Source organism: Podarcis bocagei (genome assembly GCF_964188305.1).
Source record: "Podarcis bocagei genome assembly, chromosome: 16".
Taxonomy (NCBI): Eukaryota; Metazoa; Chordata; class Lepidosauria; order Squamata; family Lacertidae; genus Podarcis; species Podarcis bocagei.
The window spans coordinates 14,514,207-14,527,457 of NC_138142.1; the positions used below are offsets into that span (position 1 = coordinate 14,514,207).

Consider the following 13,251-nt stretch of genomic DNA (forward strand, 5'->3'; position numbering starts at 1 on the left):
TCCAAAATACTCATCTACATATTTCCCAAGAGATACAAATGAACGCTAGCAGCAAATGATGCATAATGGGAGCTAAAAAGAATAGGACTGAACTACAGATATTTTGGCAGGATTATAAAGTATTTTATGTAAAAAACTTTTTATCTCTTCCTAGACTTACATTATAGCACACATACACCCCACACACCTTCTGGTTGTTGCTAAAAGCAAGGTTTCCATACATATATTTTTAATGAGTTTACGTAAAACTTGAGAATTACAAAAATTTAAGTTTTATTGCACTTTGGATTAGATTGTTTACACAGCAAGTGACTATTTTCTTAGTTAAGGGAAAGAAGGAATGAGATAAGAAAAAGGAAATGACTTTTGAAAATAGATGGGGGCCCAAACAGCAAATCTAGCTTCTTTTCAGTCTGAATTCACCAAAATTGCAGTTACTCATGAAAACATTGACCTGCAAATATATTCCAGTGTCTTAACAATATTGGAAAATGAGGGTGGTGTTTAAAGAAAGGAACCAGCTCATACACTTTGGTGGACTCTTAACATAAAATGTCGACCACACATTCAGAGCTCATCGTGCTTTGTAGAGTCCAAGCTGGACTTAATGAAAACACCTTCCATAGCCTTCCAGTAGTTGTGATGATTAGGAGAATGTATGCCATGGACTTCCCGCTGTCCCCTGATTGGATGGCCATACTGTTCGCCTGTTACTGTAAGGAACACATCCGTTCCTATGTGCTTGAAACGTACTGCGTCATCTCGTTCCCAGTATGTCCCACTGCATTGCACTGTCCACACATCTAAGTCATCTCCTTCTCCATCATCACCAAAGGCGCTAACTTCCTATAAGAACAAAAAGGGTGGGGGTAGATATTGTTTGCGTGTGTGTTGTGTGTGTGACATCACACAAGCAGAATGACAGTAGTATATGGAAATGATAAAATGATCTGGTACCCACTTCAAAATAATAATGCAACGTGTTGTATTCTACTCAAGGTTGACCCACTGAAATTAATGGAATTAAATTAGTCATTTTTATTAATTTCCATGGGTCCACTCTGAGTAGGATTAGAATTGGCTACAACAAATATAACAGAGTATAGGGGACACTTGACCCTCCAGATCAGGCATAGGCAAACTCGGCTCTCCAGATGTTTTGGGACTACAACTCCCATCACCCCTAGCTAACAGGACAAGTGATCAGGGATGATGAGAGTTGTAGTCCCAAAATATCTAGAGGGCTGAGTTTGCCTACACCTGCTCCAGATATTGCTGAACTACAACTCCTATCATCCCTGGTCACTGACCATGCTTGCTGGGGTTGATTGGAGTTGTAGTTCAGCAACATCTGGAGAGCTAAAGCTTCCTGACACCTGAAATGTAACCCTGTTTTTTAGAATCTAGATGCCAAAACCAAGTGTTACTGAAACAGTCAGGAACTGGAAGTGGGAAATGAAGTACATTATCAGTGATTGCTTATGATCAAATAAGAACAAAACAACTATGAAGGATAGAAGTGCAAAGCCCACAGATAACATCTTGCATTTGCCTTAGACCTGGTAGGTACAGTATCTTTAATCCAGCCACAATCCTTCAGACTATCTACTGTAACACAGGAATAATAATAATACTGGGTAAGGGGTATTAGTATTTGCCCTGCCTTTTGACATTTAAGCTATTTGTTTTGTAGGACCCACTATAATCTATAGAATTCTGTTTCTTTCTTGAACTATTTTACTTGTTCTAATAACTCTATAAATTATTTTACTTGTTTTGGTTTTAAACAGCTGCAAAACTTTATAGTAAAGGTCAGATAAGAGATCTTAACTTATTTGAAACATTTTGAATATTTTAAATTACTATATGAATACTAAATGACATTTCATTAAACACATCACAGATTCTAGAGTCATGGGAGATTGTTTTGTACAGTACTGCAGAGAAGCCACTCAGATTTTCTCTCTGCTCTATGTATTCATGTTCCACAGCAAGTAAATAGCAACTACAATGGAAGAACTACAGACTACAGACTGGGACAAGGTTATCTTCTGTTATACATCTAAGAACTAACCTTTAACATATACCAATGTGAATTAGGGGCATGTTACCAATAGTCCACCACTATTAATACAACCTAAGCCACAGCAACAACCACTTTCTGCATACTTAAGAAGTGTTATCTGGGCCACGATCTGCAAATCACATTCTCTTCTGCATCAAGAGAGAAATTAAGTAGAGGAGGATATAACACATAGCAAGAGACCTAAGCAATTCTGCATTGGGACTTATTTCTGAGTAAACTTGCATAGAATTGAACAGCATATCTTTATAATAAAATTGTATACTACATATGGAAAAGCACAACTGATATTTTAAACTGTTCCTAAATATATAGATATTTCATGCCTTCATAACTTTCCAATTCAATTTAAGAGTAAACTCCATTTTGATTTGCTTACATTTTTTGAGACACTTAAAATAAGTAAACAAGTATGAAGGACAAGCTCTGGTTTTACCTGATTATTGGAGAGTGGTGATGGGAAGTGGTGCGTGTGCAGGTTTTTCCCTGTATTAACATGGGTAAGGCGTACTGTTTGCCCACACTTTACAGGCATTCCTCGCTGGCAGGACCCATCAGTTTTGCCTCTGATTCGCCAATAGCTGTTAGCATCATCAGAAACTTCAACTCCAGTTACTGACTGTTGACCACTTCCTATAAACAAAACAATTGCTATATGGTCATTGTGTGCAGATACAGAGGCTGGTAATAAGACTTTGTCATAAAACTGGGCCAAGTGAGGTTGTTCCACCTGCTTGTTCTTTCTTTCCTGAGAACACTGCTCTCTTCAAAAAGCAAACAAAAAAGCAGAACATCCCCCCTCTTTTACAGAGAGGCCCCTTCTCTTTTTGCTTCCGCATGCCTTTGGTTTGCAAGGTTCCCCCCCCCTCCCGCCATTATTAAGCTTTATTTGGATTTTAACTTACTATTTTGAATTTGGCTTTTATATGCTGCAATTTATTTCTTTTTATGATTGTTGTGTATGCTTCAGTTATGTTTTTGTGCAGCCTGTGTCCTCAGACAGAAAAGCAGGATAAAAATAATAAATTTAATTAATGTTTCTAAACTTTCTATGTCCAATGGGAGCAATTAACCATGACAGCTAAATTCCATTTCCATGTACAGATATTTTATTATTTACTTTTGTATGCACTGGAACTAGCTGCCTTGAGGCTTTGGTAATAATACAGGATGTAAATTTAGAAAAGAATACAGAAACGTCTATACCAGGGTGCTGGATACAAACATGCATGTGTACACAAACAAAGGACCTACTAATGCTGGTGAGTTCCCCCTAGCAACATCTGTATGGCTACTGTTGAAAACAGAAAGCTGAACAAGATACATCTCCTCACCTGATCCAGGGGGACTCTTCATATCATATCCCCTTCCCTTCACTAGTGAAATGTAACTACTTTTAATAGGCAAAAATCGAAGCTCCCTGTTCAGAAGCAGTTTCTCAGTGAAGATATCCATTACTTTATTTCCCTGCATGTTGCTAAGCTTCATGCAAAGGTATCTGGCTGGGGGCAGCGTAGGAAACAGGATGTCAGATTATTAAGACCTTTAGGTCTGATCTAGCAGATCTCTCTTCTTATGCTCTTTATAAAAGATCAGATAAGCTCCTGGTGGAGAAACCTATTCAGTGGTTAACGCTTTCACCATGCAAACTTCAGCAGTTGCCAGAAGCCCCTGATACATTCTAAGCACATCATTTCCCCCCAAAGAAGCCTGGGAACTGTAACTTGTTAAGGGTGCTGGGAACTGTATCTAGGTGAGGGGTAAACTACAGTGCCCAGAATTCTTTGGGGGAGTGAATCAGAGAATGGTAGAATTGGAAGGGACCACAAGGGTCATCTAGTCCAACCCCTGCAATGCAGTAATGAATGTGCATTAAAGGTAAAGTGTGTGAGTAGTTTAGCATTTGATGACTCTACCTCTCACTGGCTCTACCTACTCTTTGGGCTTCCACCTGACCAGCCCCTATGGGTACCAGCCACCGCTGCAGAGAAGGCATCCTGTTCTGTTTTGCCTAAGACACCTATTTTGAACACAATAGGACCCACCTTCGCAATCTCACCTCTATCCATTGCCTCACCTCGCCCCTTGTTCCCTCTGCAATGAACATTCCCTCATTCACCATGTCCCTATATCTTACTACAGGGGTAGTCAACATGGTGCCCTCCAGGTGCTGCTGGACTACAACTGTGACCCTGGCTGGGGCTGATGGGAGTTGTAGTCCAGCAGCAACTGGAGGGCACCACACTAGCTACCCCTGTATTGTGGTAACCAAATCAAAGTGTGCATTATTGAAATGGCCACATTTTCTCCCCACACCTCCATTTCTCCTTTCCTAACTTGTTTCCCTGTGTCTGTTTTACACTTCAGACACCCTTGGGACAGGGCATACCTGCCATACCTGTTCTTTCGTAAAACACCATGGCCACGTTCGCTTCCTCCTCCTCCTCCCTCTTGATCCCTTTTCCCTTTTGGGGTTCTGCCTTTTGCCACTGAGAAGTCTGTGGGCACTGCCTGTTTTATCACCAACACCTCCTAAACCACTCTGGGAGCCTTTTCAGGGCCTGTCGCACCTGGGTATGTTTTTCCCTCCTCCCTCCTGATGCCTTTTTTTCTTATGGTTTACCCATTTTCTGACTGTAAAAGCCTGAGGGGAGAGGGCTGTTTTATCACGGGCATCTCCCAAGTTGCTCTGGGACATGGCCATGATTTATGTTGGGGGGTGCAGAACACCCACCTGTCATTAATTATCCTCTGCCAAGCAGATTCAGAATGAAATGTCAGCTGCTTTAAACTGCTTTCTTTTGACCCCAAGGGCTCAGAAAAACCCATAAAAATCTTTCTACAATTTCTACTTTTAGTCGAAATTGCACTTCTACTAAAAATAGGTATTTTTATTTACTTACATGATGGGGGGGCACCTCCTACGCCCATGCCCTGGGACCCTGTTTAGGCTGATGAAGAGGACTAAACATTATCAACATCAATACTCAGGAGTGCCAGCTTGGCCGTGGGTGCCCTGGGCTATGGGTGCCATGCAGCGTGCATGGCCCTGGCACTCAAATTTGTTGGTGCCCAGCCCCTTCATGGGGAATTTTGTGGGCGCTCAGCAGGACCGGATTTAGGTTTGATGAGACCCTAAGTTATTGAAGGTAATGGGACCCTTTATATGTCCAGCTGTCCTTTGTCAACAACAAATTGTCGCCGTTTTTTGTGTTGAATATATGCTATATGGTAATTATGGACCTAATAGATATCTAAAGCCATTTGCACATAACAAAATATGCAGAATGTAGGCACCCTATATATAGAAATGAGCAAACCAGTGATATTTTAGGGAGCAGGCTAGCAGGCGGGGCCCATTACTTACATCATAGGAGCCTACACAACACAAAACACTATTGCTGTATGTAGGTTTTTAAATATTTTTTTATCCTATATTTTGGAAATGTACATCCAGTTTTTCTTTTCCTTTTAATTTTTGTGGGGCCCCCGAAGAGAACGGGGCCCTAAGCTATAGCTTGTTTAGCTTATACGTAAATCTGGCACTGGAGCTCAGGCCCCCCAGCACCAATGCCACTACAGTGGTACCTCGGGTTACAGACGCTTCAGGTTACAGACTCCGCTAACCCAGAAACAGCACCTCGGGTTAAGAATTTTGCTTCAGGATGAGAACAGAAATAGCGTGGTGGCAACGGGAGGCCCCATTAGCTAAAGTGGTACCTCAGGTTAAGAACGGACCGCTGGAACAAATTAAGTCGTTAACCCGAGGTACCACTGTACAGTGGTACCTTAGGTTAAGTACTTAATTTGTTCTGGAGGTCCGTTCTTAACCTGAAACTGTTCTTAACCTGAAGCACCACTTTAGCTAATGGGGCCTCCTGCTGCCGCTGTGCGATTTCTGTTCTCACCCTGAAGCAAAGTTCTTAACCCGAGGTATTATTTCTGGGTTAGTGGAGTCTGTAACCTGAAGCGTATGTAACCCGAGATACCACTGTACTGCTAATGGCATCCTTCCTCTGAAGGCCACTAGCTGGGAAAACGATGCCGGGCTCTGACGGGCCCTCGGGTGTCTTACCCGCCCCACAGCCTCCCCCTGGGGCCGAGAGGGGTTTCATTTCCTCCCGGCAGCCGCGCGGCTCTTTTCTCTTTCCCCGGCTCTGCACAGATTCCGGCCGCCGCCCTCCCTTCCTCTGTCTCGGCTCGCCTCCCGCCCGAACCCCGCGTCTTGTCGTCTCCTCACCGGATCCGTACTTGACCTCGTGCGAGTGCAGCCGCACGTTGTGCCGGGTGTTGAGCAGCTTCAGCACCGAGCCGCAAGTGACAGCGCCCTCCTCGGCTCCCGTCGCCAGGCCCGAGCCGCACACGAGGAGGAGCAGAGAGAGCGGCGACAACGGCCAGGAGCGGGAAGCCAGGGGCGGGAAGCCGCCGCGGCCACCCGGTCGCCGCATCCCGCCGAGTCCCTCAGCACCGCGACGGCGGCTGAGGTAAACGGCGAACTGTCGCCTCAGGAACCGTTTCCGCCACCGGCGCCCGGCGCGGACCAATCAGCGGCTGCCAACGCCGCCCACGCGCTCCCCCGTCCTGCCGCCGGCTCGCGAAGGCGACGAAGGAGATGCTCATTGGCGCGCGGCGGCGGAGCGGCCAATCGGATGTTGCGGCGTGGCGGAGGAACGCGCCTCCCCCTCCTCGCCTTTTCCCCCAACTCCACCCCTCCTTCCCGAGAAAGGGGCGGGGCCGAAGCGAAATGGGAAAGGCGAGATGCTGATGAGGCCAACTGGCTCTTTCAGGGGCTGGCTCCGCGGAGACAAGGGTTCGAGCCCCGTCCTCTCCCCAAACAATTCAACCCCCAACCTGCAGGTCGAGGAGTCATTTCCCGCTAATTCTGAGAGAAGGCGCTTTGCCCGTTTCAGATTTTATGTCCTTTCCTTCAGAAAAGTGTTCCGCTGGGAGAAAAGACGCTTTACATTATAAACTTAGGCATTTTTGAAAAATTGGCCAGCCTACATGCAATTGTTTAACTGCCTTGTCAGGGTGAGGTTTTTTTTTTTAAAAGGCCCAACGCATACAATATTACTGTGGAGCAGTAATCGTCAACCTTTTAAGGACTGGGACCTACATTTAATCCAAATATTGCCTTTTGGGACCCATATGTTACATTTTATTAGCTATATATTTGCATGGTGGCATTATTATCATTGATGTATTTAATCGCCTTCTAAACCACCACCTCAAGGTGATTTACATATAAATAGCAACAGTTAAACACACACAAAAACAACGAATATATTTGAAGCAGGACTTAAAACCCTAACAAGTGGGTACATGTGGCGAAGACCCAGTTATAAGAATTCTAAGGTCTCGAATATAGAATAAATGTTCATAAATGTACAAGGCAAACACACACACATAAGTATATAAACCATGTGTGTGTCTGAAATAGGACAGGAGAGCAAGCCATTTTGACTCTCCCAAATTGACCTCAAATATTTCTCTGCAAGGAGGAAGGAAATGGGAAAAGCTTTCCAATTGTCTTTGGACTGTAGGGGCCTGCACCTCCCTGCAAATACAGTCTGGCAAGTATCTGTTAAGCTGAGCAAACTATCAATATCTGTAAGAGATTCAGGAACTAAATCTACCCAGAAAATGCAATTAAGTAAGGCATTATCAGGTATCCTGGCAGACAGGAGAGAAGCAACACTCTCAAATTTCTGCTGCAGACCACCTCCTTCTGTGATGTAGGTATGATGTTTGGGGTGGTGGTCTTGGGTTACAGGGTGCACAATTTACAAAGTCTTTATAGGGGTTTGTGCTCCATTGTTTGGGGTCTCTCTTAACGCCTTGCTAGGAGGGGAGGGAATAATAAAGAGAAAAATAAAGATCTGCCTTGCTTTCTATGAAACTTGCCTCCATCTATTCATCATGGACTTAGGGGACTCAGACCCTTGGGGAGTTGGGCAGCAAAAGCCAAACTCTCTATTTTTCCTATAACAACTCATTTATCCATCCTGGGAAAGCCTGTCAGAACAAAAGCATCTCCGGCTCCTTCCGGAAAGTGCAGACAATGCACACCTGTTTTATCTGGACAGGAATACTGTTCCATGGGGGAATAAAATATTATTATTTCATAAATTTGTATACTGTCCTATAGCCACGGGTCTCAGGGCAGTTCCCACCATAAAATCACAATATAAAAAACAAAATATATAATAAAAATAAAAATACATAATAAAATCACTATAAAAACCAAAATACATAATAAAAATAAATACAAAAATAAAAATAAGAACAAGAACAACCCAATACAGTGGTACCTCGGGTTAAGTACTTAATTCGTTCCGGAGGTCTGTACTTAAGATGAAGCTGTTCTTAACCTGAAGCACCACTTTAGCTAATGGGGCCTCCTGCTGCTGCTGCGCCGCTGGAGCACGATTTCTGTTCTCATCCTGAAGCAAAGTTCTTAACCTGAAGCACTATTTCTGGGTTAGTGGAGTCTGTAACCTGAAGTGTATGTAACCTGAAGCGTATGTAACCCGAGGTACCACTGTAATCCCCTCCTCCCCAACACATTTTAAAAGGGTGTTGGATGTCCATCAGCCAAAGGCCTGGTTGAAGAGGAACGTTTTTTCCTGGCGCCTAAAGGTATACAATGAAGGCGCCAGGCGAGCCTCCCTGACTCAGATGGGAGTCACTACAGAAAAGGCCCGTTCTCGTGTTGCCACCCTCTGGACTTCTTGTGGAGGAGGCACACAAGGAAGGGCATCAGAGGATGGTCTCAGGGTCTGGGTAGGTTCATATGGAGACTGGCGGTCCTTGAGGTATGGCGGTCATGAGCTGTCAGGGAACTGCCATCAGAGGCAAGAGGAGAGGTAAGACTCTCCAATGATGCAGGGGAGGGAACTAGCAAGGAGAGAGAGAGAGCTTCCGCTGGGGAAGGAAATCCAAGGGACACCAGGGAGAAAGGGGAGGCTGAGAGTACTGCGGAGGGGAGGCTCCGAGACTCTTCCAGTGAAATCAGCGGAGAGAGCACAGGACCTCTGCTTGGCACGCCCACGCTGCGCAGAAAGCTTCCGCGCAGAGAATCTAGGAGGAGACTTGGAGTCAAGGAATTTTTATGTTGGAAGAAGTTTAGGAAACGCCCACTGACGGATTCTGCCAGTGACTGAGACAGTCGTGTTGTAAGGGCTGTCAAACCAGGGAAAGGTTTAGCTATACAACCAGCTTGGAGCAGTTTGCAGTTTACTCACAAGCAACCCCAATTCCCATTACATGAGCCATTTAAGGCTTTATATTAGTCAAAACCAGCCCTTTGAAAAGGGTCAGGCACATTAAAAGCTACTTTTTATAGGTCCCGGCCGAGCGCCTGAAGACTAAAATTAGTTCAGGGACACATACCAACCAGGCAAACACACGTGAGGAGACTGTGAACCAGGAGGGGTGTGACTGAGGATGGGGTCTGAGGAGCATCTCAAGGGCCAGTTAAGCCCTTTGGTCCCCAGGCCTGAGGTCCAGCCAATCCTTGCAGTATTATTATTATTATTATTATTATTATTATTATTATTATTATTATTAAGACATCTGAAGGCAGCCCTGTTTAGGGAAGTTTTTAATATTTAATGCTGTACTGTTTTTAACACTTGATTGGGAGCCGCCCAGAGTGGCTGGGGAAACTCAGCCAGATGGGCGGGGTGTAAATAATAAATTATTATTATTAAATTATTCTCACCCTAAGTTCCCAGGGTGGGTTACACCATTAAAGCACAATGTCAAAAACAGCTTTTAAAAAGCTTACATCACAGAAATAAGTGGTTGTCAAAATATATACGAAAGCCAAAGGAAAGAGGTGCTTCTTCAGCGTCCACAGATAACTGTACAATACAGCTCTGTGGGGAAGGCGTTTGACAGCTTAGGGGCTGCCACAGAGAAGGCCCTCTCCTAGCCCCCTCCCCCAAAAAAGCTGAGAGCGAAGGAGCCACCTCTCACATGATTAACCAGTTTCCTTTCCAAATATTCTGGCGATTTGAGATTAATTTGTCAGAGCATGTCTTTTCTCCCGGGGACGACACACTTTTCGGAAGAAGAAGAATTACTTAAATCGGTGGTTGGGATGCTAGGAGGGAGCGTCAGTCTGCGCGTCCTTTTTGCACTAACCGTGTAGATTTCCTTACCGCCTAGAAAGACCAAGCAAAAAACCGAAGGGGGGGGGGAGGGAAGCAAGGAGAGGAAGAAAGAAAGGAAGCAATCTGCTGCAGCCTGACACTTCACATAATGCATTTGTATTTCATGAGAAACGGCAGCTCCTTCCTGTTAAGGCCGACAAAGGCTCATGCTGTTTTTCTGAAACAGGGCAAAACAGATGTCTCGGGATGCCAGCTTAGCCATAGAAAATCAATCCTATGGGGCTTTAGCTGGCACCTGTTTATCTTTCTGGGAGGTCACCAACCCCCCAAGGCTTTTAGTACAGTTTGTGTTGTGCTCCTTCACAATGCATTTCAGCCGTATTTTTTAAAACAACAACAACACACACACACACGCAAAACTAAAACGACAAGTTGTAATTGCCTTTAGAATAGCTGCTGTCAAAGAACTTGGTTGGCGTTGAAATATTATCTGGCCTGTCTTTTCTTTACTGCTCTGATAATTCATTGCCACTTTCCCACAGTGGCGGATGTACTGGGAGACCCCCAGACTGAGATGGAGAGCTCCATTCCAGACCATGCTGCTGGATGGAAGAAGGAGCAGAGACGCATAGTTGGCTTGAAGGAAGCTTTTTATTATTGTTTTCTCTTTCTATTTCTTGCGAACTTGAAGCAAAAGGTGGTTTCGTGGAACCACAGCAGGCCAGAGCTTAGTGATAAATAAAGACATTCAGATCAAAGATCAAACGTTCCATCCCTTGCAGCTGGGTTCCTTTCTGCTGCTACAATTTTGACTTTTGCAAAAAGTCAACTAATCTCCAGTGCAGTGATAGAGAAGCCAAATATGCCCCCCTCCCCAGTCCTTTCTGTGTGGGACCACAGCTCCCATCATCCCTGACTGCTGGATGAGCCAACTGGGGATGATGGGAGTTGTAGTCCAGCAAAATCTGTGGGCCCAAAGATAAAGAACATGTGACTGGGCAATGGCTCTCAAGTACTGGTCTTTCACATCTCTTGGTCAACCTAAGCCAGGGGTCAGCAAACTTTTTCAGCAGGTGGTAGGTCCGCTGTCCTTCAGACCTTGTGGGGGGGCAGACTATATTTTGGGGGAAAAAAGAATGAATTCCTATGCCCCACAAATAACCCAGAGATGCATTTTAAATAAAAGGACACATTCTACTCATGTAAATACACACTGATTCCCGGACCATCCGCAGGCTGGATTTAGAAGGCGATTGGGCCGGATCCAGCCCCCAGGCCTTATTTTGCCTACCCATGACCTAAGTCTTTGTATCCGAGAAGTCAAGCATTGAACCCGGGGCCCTATGTATCAGCTATACATTTTGGAAAGTTCTGCCACTGTGCACTTCGACACCTCTTAAGATGTGGTAACCAAATTTTGCTTGATTGTTCCTGAGATCAAGGAGTGGATTTCTGTCTATGTTTGGATACAGTTGGATACCATTTTGAATCAAGATACTGGACTTAAGCTTTCACAACTGCACCACTCTTTTGGTTTCTTAGAATTCCCAAGCAACACCAAGTATGAGACTGTTAGTTCATTATAAGCAGGCACAAGCAAACTCAGCCCTCCAGATGTTTTGGGACTACAACTCCCATCATCCCTGACCACTGGTCCTGTTAGCTAGGGATGATGGGAGTTGTAGTCCCAAAACATCTGGAGGGCCGAGTTTGCCTATGCCTGATTATAAGGGATAAAGTAAAAATCTGCCCACTAGCAAGGTATTGTGCTATCTCAGCCATGTCCTAAATAGCAACTTTATCCCATAAAACATAGCAAACCAATTGAAAATCAAGCCAGCTTTATCTTCATGGATCTGCTTTGGATTTGCATTTGGTCATTCTAGAGCAGAGAAGCCAGTGTGGTCCCCTCTAGATGTTGTTGGACTACAAACCCCATCAGCCCCGGCCAGCATGATGAATGGTTAGGAATTATGGGAGTTATAGCCCAACAACATATGGAAGAAACCCATGCTGAGTCCCAACTTGAGTCCATTTTTTCAGTAAGGCCTCACTGAGCTGGATTCAACCTTAGGCACATAAATTACCGTATTTTTCGCTCTATAGGACGCACCAAACCATAGGAGGGGGAGAACAGGGGGGGGGAAATCTCCCCCTCTCTGCTCAGCACCCCTTCAGCAAAGCGGCAGGAGAAACGGAGCCCCTTCCATTTCTCCTCCCGCTTCGCTGAAGGGGCGCTACGCAGAGAGGGAATACTGTGCAGCATCTCTCCAGCAAAGCGAAGCTTGGAGAGCAAGAGGGATCGGTGTGCACCGACCCCTCTCGCTCTCCAGGCTTCAGGCGGCTATCTGCAAGCCTTCGGAGCGCAGCAGGAACTCCTGCTGCGCTCCGAAGGCTTGCAGATAGCCGCCTGAAGCCCCCGGAGCGCAGCCTTTGAAGCCTCCACAGAGCAGCGGGGTGAAGGCCACCCTGTTTCCCTGCGGAGGCTTTGTGCAGCCATCCCAAGCTAGAACAGCGAGACGGAGCGCTGAGCAGCGCTCCGTCTCGCTGCACTACGCTCCGTCTCGCTGTTCTGGCTTCGGGGACAGCCTTTGAAGCCTCTGCAGGGCAGCGGGGTGCCTTCACCCCGCTGCCCTGCAGAGGCTTTGCGCAGCAGCCTGCATTCGCTCTATAGGACGCACACACATTTCCCCTTAATTTTTGGAGGGGGAAAAGTGTGTCCTGTAGAGTGAAAAATACGGTACGCACATTTATGGAATTTCTACCTAAAGCAAGTATAAAATATTTGGCACCTGTTGATCTTCAGCTCAGTGGTGGACTGGCAGAGAGTAGAGAGCAGGCAGACTAGCAGCAGGTGGAGCATGGCCAACTCATTCTAGTTTTACCCCCATCCTCTTCCCTACCAAGTTCTACAAGGTCAAAACTGAGACTGAGGAGGACGCTCATGGTCAGTGGACTACTTGTAAGTAAGAAGGCAGGCAGGTAGGGGTTGGATGAGGGCAGAGGTAAATAAGGCAGTGTCCCATTTGCCTTAACGGGTTCAACCTCCCC

The 13,251-nt window shown here is 45.4% G+C and overlaps 2 protein-coding genes and 1 long non-coding RNA gene across 4 annotated transcripts in view; 2 read left to right on the plus strand and 1 right to left on the minus strand.

The window, feature by feature from the left end:
• The window catches only part of YDJC (YdjC chitooligosaccharide deacetylase homolog), a 123,125-nt gene that overhangs the window by 69,472 nt on the left and 40,402 nt on the right, over positions 1–13,251 (plus strand). The gene's annotated exons all lie outside the window — the stretch shown is intronic.
• SDF2L1 (stromal cell derived factor 2 like 1) lies at positions 257–6,630 on the minus strand. The gene is made up of 3 exons (XM_081175180.1): positions 6,324–6,630; positions 2,520–2,716; positions 257–846 (listed from the first exon to the last, which is right to left on the minus strand). The coding sequence occupies exons 1-3, from the start codon at positions 6,529–6,531 to the stop codon at positions 568–570; spliced, it is 684 nt and encodes a 227-aa protein (XP_081031306.1). The 5' UTR covers positions 6,532–6,630; the 3' UTR covers positions 257–567.
• The window catches only part of LOC308576080, a 114,454-nt gene continuing 104,689 nt past the window's right edge, over positions 3,487–13,251 (plus strand). The window contains exons 1-2 of the long non-coding RNA XR_014003065.1: positions 3,487–3,632; positions 4,076–5,486. This is a non-coding gene — a long non-coding RNA (uncharacterized lncRNA). The remainder of the gene's footprint in view (positions 3,633–4,075; positions 5,487–13,251) is intronic.